This window comes from Pseudorasbora parva, chromosome 14 (assembly GCF_024679245.1).
Source record: "Pseudorasbora parva isolate DD20220531a chromosome 14, ASM2467924v1, whole genome shotgun sequence".
Taxonomy (NCBI): Eukaryota; Metazoa; Chordata; class Actinopteri; order Cypriniformes; family Gobionidae; genus Pseudorasbora; species Pseudorasbora parva.
This window is the reverse complement of record NC_090185.1, coordinates 23,087,217-23,112,799: the sequence shown is the minus strand read 5'-3', so window position 1 is coordinate 23,112,799 and position 25,583 is coordinate 23,087,217. Positions and strand designations below refer to the sequence as shown.

Genomic DNA, 25,583 nt, shown 5'->3' with positions numbered 1-25,583 from the left:
GGTCTTTCTCTCCTTTATACAGAAAAAGAGACAGAGAAAGAAGAATTCATCTAACCCCCACCCTACCACCCATGAGCCCCCCAAAACAGAAGGGAAAGAGAAGGGCTAGGGTACAAAAAGATGCGTAATTGTGCGTGGGACTTCATTAAGCTCAGATACAGGGCGAAAACATGCCATGTCCAAATAATGCCCCCAAACACATTCAGACCCACGGCAGATGCCCCCTAATTATTTAATCAATACATCACCACAAATACAAGCCAAGCCAACAGACAATCGCACAAATGATTCCTCTAGCAAACAGGGAAAAACAACAAATAAACCTATACACCCTTTGTGGTTCGACACATCTAATGAAGTACAAACACCACCCGGAAACTACGACAACTGGTACATCTATACTGAACGACAGACTGTGCAGAAACACCCAAAAGGGAATTCTGTCAGTATTCACTCATCACCATATTGTTCCAAACTCACTTGGACGCAGTTGATAGAATCATTTAGACTGGTTTTGTGAACGAGATTAACTGATTCACTGAAAAGATTGCTCATAAGAACAATTGAACTACGTCTACTTGTAAACTACTTCAACTGACTCACTTAAAAGATTTGAGTTAAAAAAAAAATCCTTTACATATTAGAGATTCTGTCCATATGGATGGATAGATAGATAGATAGATAGATAGATAGATAGATAGATAGATAGATAGATAGATAGATAGATAGATAGATAGATAGATAGATAGATAGATAGATAGATAGATAGATAGATAGATAGATAGATAGATAGATAGATACTCAAGAATGAATCATTTTGTAAACTGGATCGACAGATTCACTGAAAAGATCCGACTCATAAGAACAATTATTTCTTCTATCTATCTATCTATCTATCTATCTATCTATCTATCTATCTATCTATCTATCTATCTATCTATCTATCTATCTATCTATCTATCTATCTATCTATCTATCTATCTATCTATCTATCTATCTATCTATCTATCTATCTATCTATCTATCTATCCCGTCCGTCCGTCCGTCCGTCCAAATATCCATCCATCCAGTTAAACTGTGAACAAATAATTCAGACTGGTTGTGTAAACTCGGACAATTCTTTGATGAATATTCCTTTAAATTCCATTGTTAATGCAAAAATGAACAGACACATTCACATACATCTCATGTGTGTGTTTGGGTCTGGGTGAAGCGTCCTAATTAAAAGGAGGGAGGTAAAGGGCTGCGGCTTTGGCCCGCTTCACAGCTCTTGTGGCCTCTTCCTCCCCTCTGCAGAGTGTGTAAACAATAACAGTGGCCGCTCTGAAAGGACACAGGTGTCAACCATTGTGTGCTATTTGAAAAGCATGGAGGGAGAGAGGTTAAGAGGCTAGAGGGTGGGCTAACGCACCCTTTTCTTCTGCCAACACCCCCTCCAGCATCTAGTCCCCCTCCGCTTGACTAGTACTGTCTCACAATGAACAGGAGTACTGTTTATAGATTCAGATGTCAAACCAGTTTTCTGAACTGATTCAACTGATTTGTTGAAAAGATTTTTCGAATCATGCTTCTTCTAGATAGATTTGCAGTTCATGTTCATGGTGATCATGCAATAGAGGGTGGGGGATTTATTGCTCAGCATTAGGAGCTCTAATCTGTTGCAGGTGTTACTGGCTGCTATCCCAGGCAGCCGGGCTTGCTCCTTCCCCCTGGAGGCCCCATCATGAGTGTGTATGCGGGCATGTGTGGGTGGGTGTCTGAGAAAGAAGGGGAAAGTGTGAGTAAAAAGAGATAGCGTATGCGTAATGCGTAAGGCAGTCCATGTTAAATAGGAGGCGGTTCTGGCTTTGATTTTTCCTCTTAAACCCAGTTAAGTACATGAGAGTTGATACAGCTTGGCATTATTTCAGTTCATATAGCTCTTTGGTGAATTCAGTATATTAACCCAACCCTGGTAATTGCAGGGAATTAATGTGGAGCATCTTTCTAATGAAGGACTCACTCAAAAGAGAAAAGTCTTAATATTGATTCTTGGCGGTCATACAAGAAATCCACCTACTGGTGAAACAGTGAATAAAGAACACGTGCACTTACAATCGCTACCAACAAGAGACTGCTGCCCTCTTCCGGACATATTGTGTTACAACGTACAAAGTAAACAGAAAAGAGGTATGCTTGAGGTAAAGAAAATAACACTCATATTCTGAAGATAGAGGTTTTAAATAACTTAATATTATGGTTATACTTTCGAAACAGTTTAATATTGAATACATAAGTAAAGAGTAATATTAATACAGAGAGCACTGTTTTCGTAGGTTATTCGCGGCTTTTCCTGATTTGCATAATTTGCAATTCTTCGTCTTTAACATCATACTCGTTATCAAATGTTGCAAGCTTTAAATGTGGGCTTTTATCAGCAATAAAACTCAAGCGGCAAGCATTTTTTGAAATCTTTATTGTCACGTTTGATACCAGACATTCGAGTCAGCAATAGGTCAGGTAGATGGTAAGTGACTGATAAGAAAATAATTTCAGCTTGCTTCACAGTCATAGAGGAATAGAGTAATGGTTTCAGACTTTACAAACATTACTTAGAACTTCTTCAAACAAGGTACCGTACAGTGACTAGACATGATAAAATTGACCAGTTTTGAACTTTGAATCCTCACAGCAGCAATAATTCCTTGATAATGTACTATAGGACACTTGAATCCATCCTTAATATTGTAAAATAATTTAAAATGTAAAATATTTCTCAACAGGCTGAATGTTTTTTTTTTTTTTTTGGTCTTCAACATCTGGGAGAAGTCCTCTCATCACCCTCAGAAGTACCAGGGCTTGTTGTGCGCTAACCACACATGGTTTACAAAGGAGCTGTCAGCTTTCAGTAATTGGTTCCTTATCAACTTATGGATTATATGTGTAGGAATTTTGAATTGCCTGATCTCTATAGTAGGGGAACCAATCCCTGAAGAGACAGGCATAGTAGGTGTACCAGGGGTAAAATGACTCAGACTGTCGAGATGCTCCAGCTTCGATAACATGCCAGGCGGCATCATGGGCAGGGTAGGCAGACATATTGATGTAACCTCTGCATTAAACACATCAGAAATATGAAGAATTAGTCTTTTATAAGGAACTCGAGTGGTCATGTATGAAATGGATAGTTAAAGACAGCAACATAGTGTTGGCCCAGATCTGGTCCACATCTGGTACATGTGGATTCTTAGCCTATCAGATGTGGGCCGGATCTGGGCCAAGTACAAAATATGATCTACAAAAGGAAGTGAACAACTGCTATTCATGACCTTCTTTAAATTAATTTAACTATTTAATTAGCATAAAGGACCACAGACTTTGATGTTAGTTTGTTCTCACTTGATTTTCTCCATAGCGCTCTCTGTGTCGATCAGTCCAAGTATGCAGATGGTTATGGACACGTTGCTTTTTTGCATTGCTAGCTCATGCTGGAGGCCTCCAAAGAAACCGTTGAGTGCAAACTTAGTTGCGGCATACGGCAAAGCGAAGGGGCCGCAGAGTTTTCCTGCGAAAAACAGATGTTATTCCAGCATTTGTTTGTTTGGTGAAGCACCTAGCTGTGAGAAATCATGTCATGTTTTAATCACCTAGAAGGGAGGAGACAACAACTATCGATCCTTTACTCTTTTCAAGAGTTGGCAAAGCTTTCTGAGCCATCTGTAGGTAACTGAGAAAATTCACCTATAAGAGGGTGTAGAATAAATGAAAGATAAATCAATATATATTTCAGTTATAGTTTTATCAAATGGTATTAAAAGTAACAGGTATAGTTCACCCAAATATTACCATGAATACCAGATGTGTTGTATTTGAGAGATTTGAGAGCTACAGTGATTTATTTTTATTTTTGATCTACTATTAATTGGTTATTACATTACTATTAAATGTACAAAAATGTACACAATTTTAACTAGCCCATGATTTACTCACCCAGAAGGTGTATATGACATTCTTCTTTCAAACGAATACAATCTGAGTTATATTAAAAAATGTCCTGGCTCTTCCAATCTTTATCATAACAGTGAATGGCTGTTTCTGATTTGAAATCATAAGTGCATCTACCCATCATAAAAGTGCTCCACACAGGTCTGGCGGGTTAATAAAGGCCTTCTGAAGTGAAGCAATGCATTTGTGTAAGAAAAAGATATCCATACAGCAATCTCTAACTTTCATTAATTGTCCTATGTGCGTTCACAAGAGACTGGGGTACCAGGCGTATGATGTATGACTATAACGAGAAAGTGCAGAAGATAGAGCAAAAGTTCTTGTGAGAACTAGCATATTCTCACCGGAGCGTCCTACATCATACGCTGGAACGCCAGTCTCTCGTGAAAGTACCTCCGAAAGTTAGCGGAAGTTAGAGATTACAGTTTTTAAAGGTTTAAATATGGACATTTTTCTTACATAAGTGCATCACTTATAATAAATAATAATAATAAAAAAAAAAATATATATATATATATATATAACTCCATTGTATTTGTCTAAAAGAAGAAAGTCATATCCACCTAGGATGACTAGAGGTTGAGTAAATCATGGTGTAATTTTCATTTTTGGGTGAACAATTCTTTTAAAGGACCTTTTGCTTTACTGTTTTTTTTTAGTTTATGTTCTTTTTGGTCCCCATTCGCTTTCATTGTATGAAAAAGAGCAGTCAGGACATCATGCAAACTATCTTCTTTTGTGTTCCACGAAATAAAGAAAGTGTGAACAATAGATAGAGTGTGAGTAAATCTAATTTTACTCTCCTTTTATGAAGTCCCTATCCACCTCATTCCTACACCCCATGACGATTTGCGTGAATTATGAGTGTAACTTCTGTTAAGCTGTAAGCAATCAGTGAAAGGCTATCTATGAACGCCTGTTTTTTTTTTTTTTTTAACTGGGTACAATGATACATTATTGACATTACAACGATAACATACTCACCCTTTAACCTTTGAAAGGACATTTAAAAGTGTAAAACCATCAACAAGGTACTTCCAACAGACCACGAATGAGCCCAAAAGCACGATTTGTTCCACAGCAATAACGGACGGGTTAAATATCACTGTAGGAATGCATATCTGTATTATGTAACATGTATTATGTATTATGTATGTTCAGCATTGTGTTACTATTTCAAAGTGTTTTCTGTCATTTTGACAGATAATAAAATGTATTTATCTGTCCAAACAACCCTGGTATAAGACGTGAGGATTTGAGGAGATAAATTAGAGATTTTTTGTGCATTCCAGAGAATTATTAATATGATATATAATACATTAAATCGGAAGAACAGACCACAAATCTGCATTACATGTTGTCTTTTTTCATACTATTACAACGGAATGCAAAGGGGGACAAGAAAATAATAATCAGGAGGAAAAGAATGCAGCGACTGAAAAGAACTCATGCCATAGATGTTCTTGTTATAACATCACGTTAAAATACCAAGCGTTACGTTATTCTCATGACATCTGAAAATAAAATATGAAGTTGACAGCTCATTCATTCAAACGGACGGATAAGCTTTTTTTTGATGCACAACCTTATGATTTGAAATTATTCGTTTCAGTCTTTTTGATTGAAAGTTCCCAAACCGGAAGTGCCACCCATAATTAAAAACGCAGTAGGCTCGTCATCAGGGGGATTTTCAAAAAAACATTATTATTTTTTCATTGTGATTCTACACCTCTAGCAGCCATCGTGTGTGCTCCACGTCTCCATTCCACATTCTGTATGGACTGGGTCCGATGTGGTTCAGAACCAGGAAATCCAGCCCCCCCAGCTGTTCGATGGCGTACTCTACCACGTTTTCGGCATCGGAGGGGCTCGCCATGTCCGCAGGGATGAAAAAGGCCCTCTGAGCCCCCATTTCTCGGCACTTGTGCACAACCTGCAGTCACATGAATCATTTCGAAACAATACCTCCCAGAATCATATGTAAATGATGAACTAAAGAAGAAAACACCATTGACCTGTTCTAGTACATTTCCTCTCCTCGCTGTGATAACGAGTTGGGCTCCTAAACGGGCATAGTGGTACGCCAACTGCTCGCCGATGCCAGTGCTGGCACCGGTCACCAGCACCCGGGCACCTTTCAGAGACTCTAAAAAGACATGAATCACAGATTAATCTTGACTAAATATCGTTACATAAATGCCTAATATACCATAATGCTGTATTTAATGTTATTTATTGGTTGTAAAGGTCAAAAAATGACAAACCCAGCTTTTTATTCTTAGGTTATATCAGTTTGTTAAAAGAGTTATTTATGGCCTTTTCCCATTAGTCATGTCCATTGAGGGCAGACATTTATATTAAACATATACAATAGCCTATCTGTACTCTGACAAACCATATGCAGTGACCGTAATTATTTTGAGGGCAAAACCAGGTCTTTTGTACAACTGTTAACCTGCAGGGCAGAAACGTTTAAGTTGTATAAATGTCACAGTAGGCTGCTAAATAAATGTTTTAAGTGATTCTTAGTAAGATATTTGATAACCATATTCAATATTTATACATATATGAGCAAATATGTGGCGATTTGTGTGGCCCTTTTGTCTGAATAGTCCTGTTGATGGCAATCGAATAGAGTTGTAGAACTCTATCACGAGTTGCAAATTGGAGAAAATCGATTTTCAATGAATGTGCAATACTCTATATTAAAACAGCTATGAATGGGCCAGTTCATTAATACAAAGATCATGTAAGTCAATCCTGCTTTTTTTCTTTAACATACTCACCCACTTACTTGCATATACAGCAGACTTATAGAAAGTACATTATGCATATGCAATTGTTCAGATAATTTTTGTTAATGTCTAATTTCTGTTATCTTGCCTTGCACAACACAGAGCGGATTTTGAGATAATGAAGATAATGATGAAGGACATTTTTGCTTATGCCAAACTCCAAACTTTACTGCAGTATATTGGATAAATATCACAGTTCTGAGTTGTTATACTTTGAGGAACATATTAAAAATAAGTAGGTTAATATGTATGTTAATAGATCATGTTTATATAATGAGGTTTAATAAGGGAAAATAATGGGTTTATTTCAGAATTACATTTGACCACATATGGGAACAGACAATCTCATCAACAAGGTATGTAATACAAAAAAAAAATAGTCTGCAAAAGTGCCTAACTATTTACTATAGGTGCACAAATATTGCTACATAAGAGGAAGACAGAAATATGTAAAGGCTACCTCCTATAATTTCCGGGCTGTCATATCACGGGTCTTGCACATGACTTTAATCTGATATTATAGGCTAGCCTACGAATATTAATTTTTATTACAGCACTGATAAACAAAAGGCGGCCGTTCAACTCACCCTCATTAAACGGCGTAACGTTAGCACTCCATCGAACCGCAATGAAAGCGACGCATATGCTGCACAATAACAATAACTTTGCATAAAGCTTCATTTTTTGTAAAACAAGGATTCGATAGCGCAGCTTACAGTAATGTTACCTTAAACTGATCAACTGTCAAAAGTCAGTAGACATAACCTGCAAAACCGGATCGCTTTTATGTGTTAGGCGGAGCCAAACCAAAGTACAATCAGATTTAGTGGTGTTGAGAGTGGTGTTTTTTTACGGTCTATGGTTGAGAGTAATAAAAGCACACTGTATGTTTATTAGTAGCCTATTATTGGGGTATACAATTTTAATTCTTGTCATTATTATTTTAATTTTGTTGTTAATCGGTGGAAATAAAAACCGAAAGTCATGATTGATTAATTTTTAGTAACTTAATTCTGCATATGTATAGTTATCAGATTTGGCATTGAAATTGTTATGGATTGGAAAGAGAATCCGTTAACATAAAACCACAACATCCCATTAAATTGACGATATAATTTTAATGTTACGATTTTAATATTACTGAATCAGCGGCTGAGAGCAAGTTCACGGAGTTATTATGGCGGCACTTTCAACAAATAAATAAAACCAAGTCGTCTATTAACGCTTACTTTTATTTATTTTATTTTGTATTATTAATGAATTATTAATGAAATATACACAAATAATATGTGTATTATGGTATATACCTCCGACGTTTATTTTGTCGAATGTGCGGATTACGAACTTCATGAGGCATTCAAAAGCAACTTTATTGCCTTCAGTTCGTTCCCCTGGCGCAAATGTCCTTGTCAGAGGAATTCGCTGTCAAGATAGGGCAAAATATTTAGTGAAGTTGGGTTTTATTTCATAAATTTGTACTTTTTAGCATATTATTGCATTTAAGACAATGGCTGCTAAGATTTTGCCTGTAGTCAAGTAAGTGTTATTGCGTTGTTGTACATGAAGCTAATTAGCAGCTAGCTTACAAGTGTCTGGTTATGTTACTTGTTCTATTTTGTGCATTGTTATATTTTCTATAGTTTTATTTACATTTATATGGACTTACTTGTAAATTAAATTAGCATGTATTTGAAAAGCTGTCTTCATTTACATAGTTTTTTTTTCTTCCATTTACATAGTAGTTTAAGGATAGCTAGTATGCTAACAGATATCTCCTCAATGTGGCTTTTTGAATGACTAAATTGTTATGTATATCTTAGGTTTGCCACAAAAGTGACCATTGCAGGAGGAGCCCTATATGTGGCTTATGATTCGGGACTTCTTGGAGGTAGCGAGGAGGGATCTGTTGCCTTGGGCCGAGCTAAAGCAGCCATTCCACCTGCTGTGGAGGAGTGGATGAAGTACTTTGGCTTTGAGGTACGGAAAATGGTCGTATTATTGAAACTGAAAGTGGAGCCTGTATCATCATTTAGTGCAGTGCAGATGCATATAAAGAACGAAAGATGTCACCAACTAAACCTCACCTGACATTCATTTTAATAAATCGATGTGACAGGAATACACTACTTTTTAAAGGGATAGGGATCACCCAAAAATTAAAATTCTGTAATTTTCTGTTATTGCAAACCTGTATGAGTTTCTTTTTTCTGTTGAATTAAAAAGTTAAATTCTTCTCAATTCAATAAATAGTTCATTGCACCTGTTGACATTAGTAGGAATAAAAACACTAACTACTATGTTAGTTATGGAAGTTAATGTCAACTGTTCTGACATTCTTTAAAATATATTTTGCAGAAGAAAGACATTCATACAGGTTTGGGACTTAAGGGTGAGTAAATGATGACAGAATTAATTTTTTTGGGTGAAGTATCTTTAAAATCAGTGAGATGCAGCCTTGTTGGGGGATGTATTTCAAAAACATAAAAAAAAAAAAAAAAAAAAAGGTTCCTACACCAGACTTATAAACAGTTTTTAATATGTAGTTTTGCAATGGGTGTGTAATGCTAGCCAGAATACTTTTTATGGTGGCCTTTGTGTAGTAGTATTCTGTGTTGTTTTATGCCGCTTTGTTATAACATTTTTAACGCAATATTTCAGCTTCCTGCCACGCCAAAAATTGAGTTCTCCCCACTGGATGCATGGAACTCAGGTAAGCCATGTCTTATTAATATACAGCTCTGGAAAAAATTAAGAGACCACTTAACATTGAGAAATCATTGTTCAGTGGTCTCTTAATTTTTTCCAGAGCTGTGATACACACACACACACACACACACACACACACACACACACACACACACACACACACACACACACACACACACACACACACACATACAGATCAGGTATAGCATTTTGACCACTGCAGGGCTTGACGTTAAGCATGTTCATGTGCTTGTCAATCGCTCATTTACTTGTCCGAGTAAAAAATTAGCTTGTCCAGAAAAAAGTTCGATATTTTTTTAATTGTTTGTGTGTGTGTGTGTGTGTGTGTGTGTGTGTGTGTGTGTGTGTTGTAAATATAATTTATTCTGTAGCAATATTCTCACCAGTGTTCAGTCAGCTTTGACATATTTAAATCTGCATATTTGTGAATTTTTATTTTTTTATTTTTTTTATTGAATCATTTCAAATTTGTGATATTTTTACCTTTTATAAAGGGCATTTCCCCCCTAATCTTATTAAATATAGGCTATGCTTCAGGGTTAGTTTTATATTGTTAAATTTGATCAATACATTACATTTAATTAAGAGACTATAATGGCTGTTAACAATAAAATTAAATAATTTACACTGAAAAATTACAACTGCATTAAATAATGTTTTGAGATTTGTAGTTTTGAATAGACAAAAAAAAAAATGTTGGAAAGTATGTTTAAACATGAAACTAAACCTCCAGTAGGTGACAGCAGGTGACCGTCTTAATGAGTCAGCCAATGAGTCGTTCATTCAAACGATTCATTCAAACACTGAATCGTTTAGTAACACACTTGTTACTGTGAGACGCTTTACGGTTCTGCTCCGTGTGAAGGATTTTCGCTACTGAAATAGAACAAAAGCACTCAATATAGCATCTAAAATGTAAGTGAATTTAAGTGAATGTTAATTAATTGTTTATGAAACTCTCATATGAAACCAGTGTCATTTTTATTCGTGATGGTATTCAGAAAACAGCTAAAACGCTCTACTGTTGTATTTTCTCCTCGAGAGGCTGCACGAGTGTCAACAGCGCGACCTTGTTATCGTTAGTTCATTATATATTATCATCCACTATCGATTGCCACTTACACTAAATGAATGCACAATCATTCGTGCATTTTGGTGATTCACTAGTTATTTTTTTGTTTTAATCAGACTCTTGTCTGTCGGGCAAGTAAAATTCTTTTTCACTTGTCCCTTCAAAAAATCCACTTGTCCCGGACAAGCGGACAAGCGGTAATGCCAAGCCCTGCACTGATAGGTGAACTGAATAACACAAATTATCTCTTTGTCATTGCACCTGTTAGTGGGTGATATATTAGGCAGCAAGAGAACATTTTGTCCTCAAAGTTGATGTGTTAGAAGCAGGAAAATAGGCCAAGCATTAGGATTTTAGTTAGTTTGCCAAGAGCAAAAATGCTAGATGACTGGTTCAGAGCATCTCCAAAACTGCAGCTCTTGTAGGGTGTTCTCGGTCTGCAGTGGTCAGTATCTATCAAAAGTGGTCCAAGGAAGGAACAGTGGTGAAACAGTGACAGGGTCTTGGGCGGCCAAGGCTCATTGATGCAGGTGGGGAGCAAAGGCTGGCCTGTGTGGTCTGACCGTAAAAAATATGGATGATGTGACATCATCCGTTTCCGCTGTGCAGAGTTGAAGCTTTCAGATGCCTCGCACGGTGCTGACATCTTGGCACCAGAGTCTGCGCAGTAGATAACAGGAAGTACAGTCGCAATATCAAAAGCCCACCCACACTCACAGATGCAGAACAATTAATTATGTTGGTGTGAAATAAACAGTTATGGAAATGTAGAAATTAAAGCTAAAGCTCCAATCTGCTTCCAAAAATCCCGAAAAAAAGTCAGTTAGTGCCTCGGTGACAACTTCACTCTGAGAAGACGTCGATCTCAGCTGTCAATCATGACGTCACACCCCCTTGCCATGTGTCCATTAGAAAACACAGAGGGGCAACTATACTGGGACCGGTCACCTGGGGGCGATCGAGGCGCGGAGGCTTCAGTTTCTGAGAGGGGTACTGCAGACTTGGATCAAACAGACAAGCTACTGTAGCTCAAGAAGTTAATGCTCAGGTTCAGGTGTCAGAATAAACAGTGCAATGCATCCCAGTTTGTTGCAGACCATGTACACACTTTCATGTAAACGTTATTCCCTAGTGGCTTTGGCCTCTTTCAACAGGATAATGCTCCCTGCCACAAAGCAAAAATGGTTCAGGGATGGTTTGAGGAGCAAGTTTGAGGTGTTGATTTGGCCTCCAAATTCACCAGATCTCAATCCAGTCAAGCATCTGTGGGATGTGCTGAACATTGGAGGCCCCACCTCGCAACTTACAGGACTTAAAGGTTCTGCTGCTAACATCTTGGTGCAAGATATCACAGCATACCTTCAGGGTTCTAGTGGAGTCCATGTGTCGATGGGTCAGGGCTGGTTTAGCAGAAAAAGGGGGACCAACACAATATTAGGAAGGTGGTCTAATGTTATGTCTGATCGGTGTGTGTTTATATATATATAATATATATATATATATATATATATATATATATATATATATATATATATATATATATATATATATATATATAAAATCAGCTTTTAATACATATATGAATATGCTTTAGCCTTGTAATCACTCCATTTTTTTTCCCACTTAGGGGTCCAGAAGTCTATCCACGGCCTATCTGTTGCTCCTTCCACAGTTAGTGACTACACCAAACAAGGCCTGCAATACATTAAAAACCATTTAAAATAAGCATTTAGACCTTCAGAGTTAGCATATCGCAGAATGTAATCGGCGAAGAAGACGAATCAAGAAGCGATTTCACCCTCATATACGTTGGACTGACTCACACTAAGTTTTGTGGAACAACAATTAAGAGTATGTAAAATTCCAATATGAATATTATAATGGTGTAAACCAAAATGTTGACTTTTTTGCGCTGTGCATTTTCGATAACAGAAATGACAGAAACATATTATTGAAGTCGTAATATTCTATATGTATATTGTTGTTCAGCTCTTATTTATGAAGAAATTGTTGAGAAATCCCTTCCTGGAAATGGTCTGCTCTGGCATTCTGGACTCCTAAATTCTTTATATAGGCACCGATGGCAACTGAGTTTTGTATAGTTTATGATCTCATGTTGCTCCGTCTAATGTAAAATAAATCTTGTCAAATATTTTGATGGATGTAGTTCTTCAGTGTGTTTGTGTTCAAGAAAATTGATGTTGATCTTGAATGATCTGTTAACCACATTGAACGCATTACTTAGTAACACTATTCAGCGTTACCAGAGTTGTGCTGCATTTGTGTCAAGATGGACCCCAACTCTTTCCGCACGCCTTTCTGCATGTATGTGTGTGGGGGGAAAAAAGGGGTTTGTGGGTTTTGTGCATCGTGGCCTACATAGTTAAGCAGAAATCTGTTTTTAAAAAGGAAATACGACAAATGATGAGAACTTTTTTTTAGAAGCAGTTTCTTTTTTTCTTTAAACCTGCCTCCTCCACCAACAACGTTTTTGTGACTGGCTACATTTCCTGTAGAGACACTTCAACATTTATTTTTGGAGTTTGTGTCTTCTCTAATGTTTTAATCTATTTTAGTTTAACAAGACTGTTGAGTAACTTCTAGGATGTGGTGATGTCTGTGAACTTCAGCTGTGGTTGAGTATCAAACAGCCCCAGAGTGGTTTCACTCTCTGTGAAGTGGCCCTTCACAAATAAAGAAATGCAGAGTCATTGCTTATGGAACTTTTGTTGTTTATTTTCTCGCTTTTATTAAATCATTTTGACAGGTAGCATTAACGTGTCACCGTAAAAGCTGTTTAGTGAACTGCGCAACTGTACAATTCAGTTTCAAAGACATCAGGCTCCTCCATTGATCACCTTCTTGATCCAGAGTTTGTATTTTGAAATTTGAGTGTAAATACTGGGAACATTTTTGTCACAGTTTTCCAAAGAGGCGATGCCCACCGCTTTCTCACTGCCCTTCGCTTTCTTTTTGCCCTTCGCTTTCACACGGCACACCAGCGGTCCACCCAAATCGCCCTGCAAGAACAATGCATTTGATATTCTGAAGCATTTGAGCTCTGAAGAATATTCTAGAGGAATAATAATACTTGCAAATTATGAACTTTATCCAAAATATTACTGTTACCATACCTGACAGACGCCACTCTTTTTCTTGAAACCCTTAGTGCACAGGACATTGTCTGGGAGTGGATCTTTCCAGTTTTGCAGGCAGGTTGTTAAGTTGATAGTCTGCACTTCTGTCACCAAAAGATTATCTACATTCTGCTGTACATTCTGCGGTTTACTTTTACCCCATCCAGCAATTTTGCACTTGGGCTCCAGTGGTTCATCATTGCTCTGGATTTCGAGGGTTTCCACTTTTCTGTCGATTTTCTTGGACAGCTAGAATTTCACACAATAAAATGCGGTCTTCATGAGTACCATTAATGGTATATTTATTAAAATGACTTAGTTTATAATTAAAATATAAATATTACATTTTACAAAGTAAATAAATATTTAATTTTACATTAATTCATAAGTAAATAAATAATACATTTACTTTTTTAAAACTATTATTATTAATTTCTTAAAGCTGCAGTCTGTAACTTTTTGCACTCTTGGGGTTAATAAACAAAACTGCATGGAAGTTCAGGGAAAGAACGTTGCAGCCAGAACTACTTCTCTCCGTATAGTCTATGGCGAGTCACGCAGGGACTGTGCTCCTCCGGTCTGAAATAGTCCCAGTATAAACACTTATTATAAGTGTACCGTAATTATTCAGAGCAAGACAAAAGCACGGTTTGGGAAATGGATTCATGTTGTACATTCTCATTATATAATTTAGGTAAATCTTGAACGCAGAAAAAGTTACAGACAGCAGCTTTAAATAGAAATGTGTAATTAAATATACATAATATAATAAATATTCACATTTGATGCATAATTAAATATGATATTTTATTTAAATTATAGCCTAGTACTCAATACAATGAATACAAAACCCAATACAATGAATATATTTCTATATAATATAATACATTTAAATTTATTAATGAAATATTCACCTTCAGAAGCATGATGTCATTGCCAGTTTTGACGTTTCTGAAAGATGGGTGCTTATGTTTATGTTGGACTGTATATCTTCTCATATTGGCTGCCTTTGGGCTGATGTTGTGGGTTCCCACGATCACAGTCATGTTTCCACTTTAGCATGAACACAATTGCAGATTGGTGGACAGTTTTGTTGAACAGAAAACTTTAACTGTAGACTAACATACCCTTTGTCGCAGTGTGCGGCCGTCAGGACGTAGCTCGGGTCGATCAGGAATCCTCCACATCTGTGTTTTCCATCAATCTGAACTGATGCCATGTAAAGCATGGAGCTCTTCTTGACTTTTTTGCCATTGATGATATCAGCTCCAAATGTATCTAAACCAATGAAGATGCAAGTTTTAGTTAACCAGAAGCAGGTCAGTTATCATTGTATTATCAGTAAAGCATAATTGTACTAACCAGTCAGTGTTAGGCTTGTCAAAGCCACTGAGAGCAGCAGCCGGTACGCTGCAGTCATCTTGTTAAGACGCTGCTGGTGAGACCACCACAGTCATTTATATAGGGCTTCACCACATGACACAACATCCTGACAGAAAGAGATGATAAATAATGATGCATTTTGCAACCTTTTGCATACTTTGACACTGATAAGTTTTGTTTTCCTTGAATACAAGTTTTTCTCCAGCATATCATACCTAATGCATTTTAGGCATTGGCTGGTTAACCTAGTCTGTAGCCTAGGAGCCCATGTGATATGGCCTGAAAAAAAATCTGATTAATCTATTTATACATTACTAATAATAACTAGTGTTACTGGACGGTGGTTTTAAAACAACAGACAAATGGCGAGCACACAGCATCCGTGGCGGATTAATCTTACATCATCCCTTCCTACGTCAGTTTCAAAACTCCACACCAGTGTTGTGCCAAATTTGAACTTCCTCCCAAAATGCTGTATTACTCCCTTGTTGAGGCTGCTACCTGGTTCCCTAATCCTAACCCCATCCCTGCACCTAATCCTAAACTATACAGGGACTCAGGGTGGAAACAATCTGGCAGTGGTCAGAATTTGCCACAACACTTGTCACCAGTGCTGGGGAGCACTCATTTTCTAATCCGCCCCTTGTCAAGAACAGGTACGGTTAATCTGACGATGCACAACGCCATTGGATCAGAACGCTGTCAATCACTGCCTAATTTGCTGCCCATGGTTCCCTGTAACTTTGACAATGCTCAACACAATTGAATCAGAGCCCTACCAATGATTTGGCAATGTGAAGCTTTTTTACCTAGTTACTAAAGCTACTTGAATCTGCATTTTTTTCAATCACTGATTGATTTACAATATGGAGTTTTTCAAACGGGGAGAGAACACAGACAAAGTCCCTTTCAATGAAAGTTTATTCAATCGGTGGCCATATTTGCAATGCCTCTGGGGCATCCAAGACCAAGTCCTATATATTTGAATGGGGAAATCTCAAAAACTGCATGCCAACATTTGAAATCAGGCACACAATCTCCTACAGATGTTGTTTTGTAGGCTTCAATAGAGTTAAAAAAAGCTTATTTTTCAGGCTAGGGTAGACCTGGTCTCACTTGCCAGACCTTTAGACTGATTGTAGAAGACTCTTTCGGCAGCTTCCGTTGGTCATGGTGGGCTTCCCAAAAGGGCGTTTGACTAACATGCAACCCAACCAATCACAGTTTGATTTGTATGTAAATGTATTGTATTTAAAATGTAAAGTCGATGTCCCTGCAGTAACAGACCGGTGTGCATCTAATTTAAGAACAATATATAAATTTACTGCAACAATGGAGCCACGAACATCACATTCTTTAGAAAATCCAGCATTTACTTGATCCTGATAAGCGCTCATTCTCACAATTGTAATCAATGGTGTTCTTCTTCCATGAGGGAGTTTGGCGTCACAACATTTGTTTCCAGGTGGGCCATTACAAGAACACAACACACGTCTCATGGACAGCCTGTAGAATGCAACCAATCAGATGACGACTTCGAAAATCACAAAGTGTTTCCAGAAAAGTGTACCATATGTATCAGACATACAGCCAACGATCCATGGGTGTTGTAATTTGATGTGTTGTAATAACAAAGTTCTTGGATATGCTTAATATACACCAATTGACAGGGGAAGCGAATATCATTTATTATATCCTATCTTTTCTAGGCTACATAATATGTTTCGGGTAGATTAAATGGTAAGTAAACACTCAGTTCTCCTAATCAATGTGTTGAATGCAGGAGAAATGGGCAGGAATACACATCTGAGTGACTTCGACATGGGCCAAATTGTTATGGCAATGCGACTGACTCAGAGTCAGAGTGTTGCGCACATTGTAGAGGAATGGTTTGAGGAACATGATGAAGAGTTCAAGTTTTTGCCATGGCCTCCAAATTCCCCAGATCTCAATCCAACTGAGCATCCGTGGGATGTGCTGAACCAGCAAGTTCAATCCTCAGCGGCCCCACCTCGCTACCTACAGGACTTGAAGGATCTGCTGCCAACATCTATACCAGATACCACAGGACACCTTCAGGGGTCTAGTCCATGCCTCAGCGGGTCAGTGCTGTTTTGGCAGCACGTAGAGGGCCGTGGAGGCGGAAGGCGGACATAATGTTTAGGTTCATTTGAGTATAACATCTAGTATGACATCGTACCTGAATTTAAGCACATCATATGTCTTCTTTACATGGTCATTTTGGCCTGTCTTAATTTTGAAGTCTTGGCCATCTCGACTGTATTCAACAATTGTGGCTAAATTTGCGACCGAATCCTTAACTTCCTAGAAAATTAACGTCACACAGATGCGTTTTGAACTGTATTTAGATTTCCAAATGTTAGTATCATCAAATAAACTCAATGTAATATTGTCAATCAACCTTTTCTGAATGCTCAACTCCTTTTAACTGACCCTTTGTTTTAAAGAAGAGTTCCGGGATATTTTGTAACCCATTGAGGGAAAATAAAGTCTCAAACGTGTTTAAGACAAAAATCGAATCTAAGAAAATGATCCGTTAACCACCTAAAAGCATTGCTTAGCGACACTATTCATCTTTACCACAGAGTTGATGCTGCATTTGTGTCAAGATGGACCTCAACCCCCTTCTGCACGTCTTGACTCATTTTGAAAGGTTTTTTTGTGGCCGCACACGTTGTATTACCAGAACATGTTGGAGTAAGAGAACATGTATGTGCGTGGAAAAAAATACAGGGTTTGTGGGTTTTGTGCATCTACATAGCTACATAGTTCAACAGACATCTGTTTTAAACCTAAGGAAATACAACAAAGGATGATAACTTTTTCAGAAGCAGTTTCTTTTTTTCTTTAAACCTGCCTCCTCCACCAACAACATTTTTGTGACTGGCTACATTTCCTGTAGAGACACTTCAACATTTATTTTTGGAGTTTGTGTCTTCTCTAATGTTTTAATCTATTTTAGTTTAACAAGACTGTTGAGTAACTTCTAGGATGTGGTGATGTCTGTGAACTTCAGCTGTGGTTGAGTATCAAACAGCCCCAGACTGGTTTCACTCTCTGTGAAGTGGCCCTTCACAAATAAAGAAATGCATAGTCATTGCTTATTGAACTTTTATTGTTTATTTTCTCGCTTTTATTGAATCATTTTGACAGGTAGCATTAACGTGTCACCGTAAAAGCTGTTTAGTGAACTGCGCAACAGTGCAGTTCAGTTTCAAAGACATCAGGCTCCTCCATTGATCACCTTTTTGATCCAGGCTGTGTATTTTGAAATTTGAGTGTAAATATTGGGAACATTTGGGTAGTCACAGCGGCCCATGTTGAAAGAGACGATGCCCACTGCATTCCCTCTGCACACTAGCGGTCCCCCCGAATCGCCCTGCAAGAAAAATGCATGCGAGATTGATTCCCAATTGTGTTCAGAAGAAAATAGAATAGCAAATTGTGAACTTTCACCAAGACAAGCACCTGACAAGCGCCACTTTTGGTCTCGTAGCCTCCAGCACACAGGACGTTCTGAGGGAGGTTCACTCGCAGCTTTTTCCACTCCATCTGGCAGGTTGTGAAGTTGATAGTCAACACATCTGTCATCAGCAGATCGTTCACCACATCATGCTGTTCGGTTTTACCCCATCCCACTACCTGACACTTGGAATTAGGCTTCAGTGGTTTGTCTGGGATTTTGATGGTTTTCACACCTCTGCCAGTTTTCAGCTTCTTGGACAGCTAGAATATAATAAAATGTATAATTAAATATTTTGACTGTAGATTATAACTTAAGAATAATTCATATTGTATTTTATAATACATTTTAATCTTATGAATTATTGTACCTTCAGAAGCATGATGTCATTGCCAGTTTTGACGTTTCTGAAAGATGGGTGCTTATGTTTATGTTGGACTGTATATCTTCTCAGATTGGCCGCCTTTGGGCTGATGTTGTGGGTTCCCACGATCACAGTCATGTTTCCACTTTAGCATGAAAACAATTGCAGATTAGTGGACAGTTTTGTAGAACAGCAAACTTTAACTGTAGACTAACATACCCTTTGTCGCAGTGTGCGGCCGTCAGGACGTAGCTCGGGTCGATCAGGAATCCTCCACATCTGTGTTTTCCATCAATCTGAACTGATGCCATGTAAAGCATAGAGCTCTTCTTGACTTTTTTGCCATTGATGATATCAGCTCCAAATGTACCTAAACCAATGACGATGCAAGTTTTAGTTAACCAGAAGCAGGTCAGTTATCATTGTATTATCAGTAAAGCATAATTGTACTAACCAGTCAGTGTTAGGCTTGTCAAAGCCACTGAGAGCAACAGGCGGTACGCTGCAGTCATCTTGTTAAGATGCTGCTTGTGAGACCACCACAGTCATTTATATAGGGCTCCACCACATGACACCAGGGGCGTAGCTAAGGGGTGGCCAGTGCCACCCCTGATTGAAGCTTGACTTGTTTTTTTCAGTTAAAAAGAACTGACACTCGAACAAATGCCATATACACACTCCACCTGAACTAAGTTGTCACAGTACCTATTAATATGGGGAAATTAACAAGCCTAAAGATGCCTATAATAAGTGGACATGTTTAACCAGTTTGTTGAGCTGCAGTTACATGAAATCCGTTTTATGCATTTCATTCCACATCCGTTTTAAGGTATTCCACGCAGGTTATACAGGCCTTTTTTGGCCACCCCAATAAAATCACTGGGTCTTACCTGGCCACCCCTGACAAAAAAGTTCTGGCTATGCCTCTGCATGACACGACACATCCTGACACTAGAAAGAGATGATGCAAAATGCAGAATTTTGCTATCTTTTGCACAGTGACACTAATAAGTTTTGCTTTCCTTGAATACAATTGAGAATACATTTTCAAATGTTAGTATAATCAAAGAAAATGAAAGGGTTAGTTCACCCAAAAATGAAAATGATTTAATTAATTACTCACCCTCATGTCGTTGGACACCCGTAACACCTTCGTTCATCTTCAGAACACAAATGAAGATATTTTTGTTGAAAGCTGATGGCTGAGAAAGGCTTCAGATAGGCCTCCATTGGCATTCAGTACATTCCCACTCACAAGACCCATAAAGGCACTGAAGACGTCGATACAAAGTCCATCTCACTACAGTGGCTGTACAATAATTTTACGAAGCGACGATAATAGTTTTTGTGCACAAAAAAAAAATCTAAATAATGACTTTATCCACCAAGTTATTGTCTTCCGTGTAGGTCTCGGATGTGAACTCACGCGATAGCGGTACTCCTCCTTCCAGGTCATGTATCTGATCTCCGACATATTCTCACGCATGCGTCAAGTTCACATTAATAACTTGGTGGATAAAGTCGGTATGTTGATTTTTGTGTGCACAATAACTTTTTATGTCGCATTATAACATTATTGTACAGCCACTGTAGTGAGATGGACTTTGTATCGATGTGTTCAGTGCCTTTATGGGTCTTATGAGTGGGAATGTACTGAATGCCAATGGAGGCCTATCTGAAGCCTTTCTCAGCCATCAGCTTTCAACAAAAATATCTTCCTTTGTGTTCTGAAGATGAACGAAGGTGTTACGGGTGTCCAACGGCATGAGGGTGAGTAAGTAATGAAATAATTTTTATTTTTGGGTGAACTAACCCTTTAATGTAATATTGTCAATCAACCTTTTCTGAATGATTAACTCCTCCTTTGTTAAAAAAAAAAACAAAACAAAAAAAAAACACCTTTTTATTTTTAGTCTTCCAGGATATTTTGTTACGCTTGAAAGGAAAATAAAATCTCAAATGTGTATTTAAGTTTAATATGTATGTGTATGAATGCATTATGTACACACAAACACTAATATTTCTGCTTGCCCATAATTTGTCATTGAGAAAATACAGACTCAATCATTAGCAAAACAATTTATTTGTTCAGTATTATATGTAATCATAATTCACAAAATACAGTCAACACAAAACTTTTATTTTGTCTTTTATGTCCGAGTCGCCGCTCATACGTTGGACTGAGTCACATTAAGTTTTGAGGAACAACAATTAGAGTTTGTAAAATGTAAGATATGAAGATTATAATGGTATGTAAACCCATTTCTATCTCATTATTTTTGTTTTGCGCATGTGCTCTCGGGTTGCAGAAATAACAAAGACATACATCTTGAAGTCGTAAAGCAAATATTTTGATGGATGTAGTTCTTCTGCGTGAATGTGTTCAAGACAATTGATGTTGATCTAGGAAATGATCTGTTAACCACATTAATGCGTTACTTAGCAACACTATTCAGCTTGACCACAGAGTTGATGCTGCATTCGTGTCAAGATGGACCCCAACTCCCTTTTGCACGTCTTGACTCATTTTGAAAGGTTTTTTTGTGGCCGCACATGTTGTATTACCAGAACATGTTGGAGTAAGAGAACATGTATGTGCATGGAAAAAAATACAGGGTTTGTGGGTTTTGTGCATCATGGCCTATAGATAGTTAAAAATAAATGCTTTAAACTGAAGGAAATACAACAAATGCTGAGAACTTTTCTTGTGACAGCAAATGCACTTTCTGAAGCAATATCTTCCCTTTTTTCCCCAAAAACATTTTTGTGACTTTCTAAGAAACATCAAAATGAGACTGAATGACCTCTGATAACACAACACAACAACTGTACAATTCAGTTTCAAAGGCATCAGGCTCCTCCATTGATCGCATTCTTGATCCAGAGAGTGTATTTTGAAATTTGACTGTAAATATTGGGGACATTTGAGTCATAGCGGTCCAAAGAGACGATGCCCACTGCTGTCCCACGGACACACTAGCGGTCCACCCGAATTGCCCTGCAATAGTATGTTTGATATTGATTACATTCATATTTTTGAGAATATAGGTTTGCAAATTATGAACTATCACTAAAATATCGCTGTAGACACATCTGGCAAGCGACACTTTTAGTCTTGAAACCCTCAGTGCACAGGACTGTGTTGGGGAGTTTCACTCGCAGCTCTTTCCACTCCGTCTGGCAGGTTGTAAAGTTGATAGTCAACACATCTGTCATCAGCAGATCGTTCACCACATCATGCTGTTCGGTTTTACCCCATCCCGCTACCTGACACTTGGAATTAGGCTTCAGTGGTTTGTCTGGGATTTTCTTTGGGATTTTGATTTTGACACCTCTGCCAGTTTTCAGCTTCTCGGACAGCTAGAATATAATAAAATGTATAATACAAAAAAAATGACTGGAGATTATAACTTAATAATAATTAATATTATATTTAATAATACATTTTAATTTCTGAACTAATGCCATGTAAAGCATGGAGCTGTTCTTTTTTTTTTTGTCATTGATGATATCGGCTCCAAATGTACCTAAACCAATGAAGATGCAAGTTTTAGTTAACCAGAAGCAGGTCAGTTATCATTGTATTATCAGTAAAGCATAATTGTACTAACCAGTCAGTGTTAGGCTTGTCAAAGCCACTGAGAGCAACAGGCGGTACGCTGCAGTCATCTTGATAAGACGCTGCTGGTGAGACCACCACAGTCATTTATATAGGGCTACACCACATGACACGACATCTTGACAGAAAGAGATGATGATAAATTATGAATTTGCTATACCTTTTGTGTTCTAAATGAGTCTAAATAAGTGTTTTGCTTTCCTTGAATATAAGGACTATACCATAGCATTTTTTCAAAGGGGGCCGAGATCTGCTTGGTTATAAAAAATTCTTCCACATATCTTACTTTGTGTTCAGTAGAACAGAAATTTATACAGGTTTGGAGCAACTTGTGTCCAGTTAAATTTTATTTCTATAGCACATTTAAAAGCAACAGAAATGCACCAAAGTGCTGTACAGTAATACAATGTGCATATAAAAAGAAAGCATAAAAAAAAACAATGCAGATACAAAATATAAACACATTAGACCCGATATAATCCAAATAATAAAGAAATATAAAAATCTACCAATAGCGATCTAATCAAAAGCCAGAAAGAAAGATAAACCATCTTAAATGAGATTTAAGAGCTGATTTAAAGCTGGCTAATGGGGGAGCAGACCGCACATTGAAGGGCAGACCGGTCTAGAGTTTAGGTGCTACAGCAGAGAAGACCCTTACAGCGGTTTACGTTTTAGAGCGACGTAGCCGTTGGGACGGTAGGACAGTTAAAAGAAGCTGATTACAAGACCTAAGAGTCCTTAGGGATGTAAAGAATCGGAAGGTCACTATGTAATTTGGTGAAACACTGGATAGAGCCTAGCACACAAAAACTGCTTTAAAATAGATTCTGAACGAAGCCAAGGTGAGGTCGCTAAAATGGGAGATATGTGATCTCTCTTTTTTTGTGTCTTGCTGCAGCATTTTGGACAGTTTGCAGACAAGAGATTGTAGTTTGAGCAGGCAACACCAGACGTGATGTTATGAAGGTGTGGATTACGGTCTCTAAACCTTTTGGAGTTTTAATTTCGCAATCAATCTCAAATGAAAGAAAGTGCCCTTTACCACTGAACTAATTTGTTTCCCAAAATTTTGTGATGAATCAAATGTAACCCCAAGATTCCTTACATGTGGTTGAACAGGGAATTTAAGAACCTAAATTAAAAAGAGATAAAAGACCTGGATGGGCCTTTTGCTTTCTTGTAATTGCAAAAAATCCAACTTTTTAAAACCGACGCACAGTGTGTCCAAGGGATAAGAACTGTCCGTTTTTTTCAGTAGATAAAACTGTATCGTCAGCATAGCAGTAGAAATCCTATACTTCTTAAAAATGACACCAAAATACAGCATATAAATTGAAAAGAGGAGCGGGCCTTAAATGGACCCTTGGGGCACACCATATAGTAGGGGATCTGATGAAGAAGACTTCCCCTTGCTCACTGAGAAGGTTCTGTCTTTGAGATAAGAAGCCAACCACTGATGGTTTGAGGAGCACAATATCAAGTTTGAGCTGTTGACCTGGCCTCCAAATTCCCCAGATCTCAATCCAATCGAGCATCTATGGAATGTGCTGAACAAACAAGTCCAATCCATGGAGGACTTACAAATTATAGGACTTAAAAGAACTGCTGCTAACATCTTGGTGCCAGATACCACAGCACAACTTCAGGGGTCTGGTGGAGTCCATGCCCCGACAGGTCAGGGCTGTTTTAGCAGCAAAATGCGGATCAACACAATATCAGTACGGTTGTCTAATGTTGTGCCTGATCGGTATATATAAAACAATTTTCTTTCAAAATATGCTTTCAGTAGAGGTGAATGAAGTCTGGTTTCACATTAGTTTCATGTGGACCGTTGCATCGCTCACACAGTCGACTTTGGTCTAGAGACACAATAGCACAAATCGGATCAGACCGAGTCGGTGCAGACCACGAAACATATCGGACCCATTTGAATTTTGCACAGAATGCTATATTTTAAACCAATATGGAGGAGATTAGAGATTAGGAGGAAATTGTGGCTTTACCGAGCTGAACATTTAAACTGTGATATAAACTAAACAATATTGGCAGTTTAAAAAAAAAAAGGGTGAGGAGCTTTTCGATATCCTGCCCTGTTTTCCTGTTACAATGGAAATTATGTCAACACATGGGCTTTTAAGACCCTGTGTCAAGTTTTTTACATGTTTTCATCCAGCACACCTCCGTTCTATTTATATCCTCTATTACGATCCGTCTAGGGTTAGACCGTAATAAATCAAATAAATAAAAAATATGACTCCCCGGCCAGTTGTCAGACCAAAAAAAAGCCAGAATAAAAATTTAGATTTAGAATAAAAATTACCTAAACCAAAAAAGCCAGAATTCAAGAAAAAAGAATAAACATTTATTAAAGTGAAGTCAATTGACATAAGTTGGTAAATTAAACTAACATTTATAAAATGGATGTATAATCGTCAGGAAGACCCAAGGCCCAAAATAACAAACAAAAAAAATGAATAACTAAAAAATTCAAAACTAACTTCCCTCGAGGTAAGAAATCAAAATCCAACAAATTACCCTAAACTACTCTAACAAAACAGAGCGAACGAAGTTGCACAAATAAAAGGGCAGGTCAACCCTACAAAACATCCATTATCCAAAGCAAGAAATAAATAGAAACTTAATTAACAAAATCGAAAGAATCCATAATGGCGGTCTGACGGCTGGAGAGGAGACAGGAGAAGTGCGACCGGCCTGGAATCGCAACAGCTCACCGACTGGAAGCGGAAGGGATGGTTTTAAACCCTCATTAATTACTACGGTCCAATCCTCACAGGAAGAGGTGGACCTTACCGCAACTGGAAGTCCTGCATAACACAAAAACACAACAAAGCAAACAAACAACAACGACAAAAGCATAAACACAAATATATAAATAAACGGAATTACACATAAATCCGTAACATCCTCCCACACAGATGATGTTTGGTGGGAGTTTTGTTATGTTATGTCTGCATTTCTTCCATGTTTTCTTGCTGTTGTGGATGCCAACAGATG

The 25,583-nt window shown here is 37.8% G+C and overlaps 4 protein-coding genes and 1 pseudogene across 4 annotated transcripts; 1 reads left to right on the top strand and 4 right to left on the bottom strand.

Moving 5' to 3' along the window:
• Window positions 1-2,438: 2,438 nt before the first annotated feature.
• Window positions 2,439-7,574, bottom strand: hsd11b1la (hydroxysteroid (11-beta) dehydrogenase 1-like a). The gene is made up of 6 exons (XM_067414826.1): window positions 7,367-7,574; window positions 6,000-6,130; window positions 5,714-5,917; window positions 3,627-3,720; window positions 3,379-3,544; window positions 2,439-3,091 (listed from the first exon to the last, which is right to left on the bottom strand). Exons 1-6 carry the CDS (start codon window positions 7,458-7,460, stop codon window positions 2,908-2,910), a joined length of 873 nt encoding a protein of 290 aa, XP_067270927.1. The 5' UTR covers window positions 7,461-7,574; the 3' UTR covers window positions 2,439-2,907.
• A 562-nt stretch (window positions 7,575-8,136) lies between these two features.
• On the top strand, window positions 8,137-12,740 carry micos13 (mitochondrial contact site and cristae organizing system subunit 13). The gene is made up of 4 exons (XM_067415909.1): window positions 8,137-8,315; window positions 8,600-8,756; window positions 9,438-9,489; window positions 12,206-12,740. The coding sequence occupies exons 1-4, from the start codon at window positions 8,287-8,289 to the stop codon at window positions 12,301-12,303; spliced, it is 336 nt and encodes a 111-aa protein (XP_067272010.1). The 5' UTR covers window positions 8,137-8,286; the 3' UTR covers window positions 12,304-12,740.
• A 557-nt stretch (window positions 12,741-13,297) lies between these two features.
• On the bottom strand, window positions 13,298-15,135 carry LOC137040374 (mast cell protease 1A-like). The gene is made up of 5 exons (XM_067415908.1): window positions 15,078-15,135; window positions 14,843-14,993; window positions 14,630-14,768; window positions 13,713-13,964; window positions 13,298-13,598 (listed from the first exon to the last, which is right to left on the bottom strand). Exons 1-5 carry the CDS (start codon window positions 15,133-15,135, stop codon window positions 13,416-13,418), a joined length of 783 nt encoding a protein of 260 aa, XP_067272009.1. The 3' UTR covers window positions 13,298-13,415.
• A 3,108-nt stretch (window positions 15,136-18,243) lies between these two features.
• Window positions 18,244-19,462, bottom strand: LOC137039521 (kallikrein-7-like). Its single transcript, XM_067414825.1, has 5 exons — window positions 19,401-19,462; window positions 19,166-19,316; window positions 18,953-19,091; window positions 18,588-18,845; window positions 18,244-18,498 (listed from the first exon to the last, which is right to left on the bottom strand). The coding sequence occupies exons 1-5, from the start codon at window positions 19,456-19,458 to the stop codon at window positions 18,343-18,345; spliced, it is 762 nt and encodes a 253-aa protein (XP_067270926.1). The 5' UTR covers window positions 19,459-19,462; the 3' UTR covers window positions 18,244-18,342.
• A 2,334-nt stretch (window positions 19,463-21,796) lies between these two features.
• On the bottom strand, window positions 21,797-22,615 carry LOC137039764 (kallikrein-7-like; annotated as a pseudogene).
• Window positions 22,616-25,583: the final 2,968 nt, after the last annotated feature.

What these genes read in the sequence shown, in the direction of transcription:
- LOC137040374 (XM_067415908.1), bottom strand. Translation starts at nt 15,135, where the DNA reads ATGACTGCAGCGTACCGGCTGCTGCTCTCAGTGGCTTTGACAAGCCTA. An exon ending in ATGACATCATGCTTCTGAAG is followed by an intron (nt 13,965 to 14,629) that starts GTGAATATTTCA and finishes GTGAAATTCTAG; the next exon opens with CTGTCCAAGAAAATCGACAG. An exon ending in AAAAGAGTGGCGTCTGTCAG is followed by an intron (nt 13,599 to 13,712) that starts GTATGGTAACAG and finishes TTGTTCTTGCAG; the next exon opens with GGCGATTTGGGTGGACCGCT.
- LOC137039521 (XM_067414825.1), bottom strand. Translation starts at nt 19,458, where the DNA reads ATGACTGCAGCGTACCGCCTGTTGCTCTCAGTGGCTTTGACAAGCCTA. An exon ending in ATGACATCATGCTTCTGAAG is followed by an intron (nt 18,846 to 18,952) that starts GTACAATAATTC and finishes ATTATATTCTAG; the next exon opens with CTGTCCAAGAAGCTGAAAAC. An exon ending in CCAAAAGTGGCGCTTGTCAG is followed by an intron (nt 18,499 to 18,587) that starts GTGCTTGTCTTG and finishes TTTTTCTTGCAG; the next exon opens with GGCGATTCGGGGGGACCGCT.
- hsd11b1la (XM_067414826.1), bottom strand. Translation starts at nt 7,460, where the DNA reads ATGAAGCTTTATGCAAAGTTATTGTTATTGTGCAGCATATGCGTCGCT. An exon ending in TGTTGTCTCCTCCCTTCTAG is followed by an intron (nt 3,545 to 3,626) that starts GTGATTAAAACA and finishes TGTTTTTCGCAG; the next exon opens with GAAAACTCTGCGGCCCCTTC. An exon ending in AGCGCTATGGAGAAAATCAA is followed by an intron (nt 3,092 to 3,378) that starts GTGAGAACAAAC and finishes TGTTTAATGCAG; the next exon opens with AGGTTACATCAATATGTCTG.
- micos13 (XM_067415909.1), top strand. Translation starts at nt 8,287, where the DNA reads ATGGCTGCTAAGATTTTGCCTGTAGTCAA. An exon ending in AAGATTTTGCCTGTAGTCAA is followed by an intron (nt 8,316 to 8,599) that starts GTAAGTGTTATT and finishes TGTATATCTTAG; the next exon opens with GTTTGCCACAAAAGTGACCA. An exon ending in ACTGGATGCATGGAACTCAG is followed by an intron (nt 9,490 to 12,205) that starts GTAAGCCATGTC and finishes TTTCCCACTTAG; the next exon opens with GGGTCCAGAAGTCTATCCAC.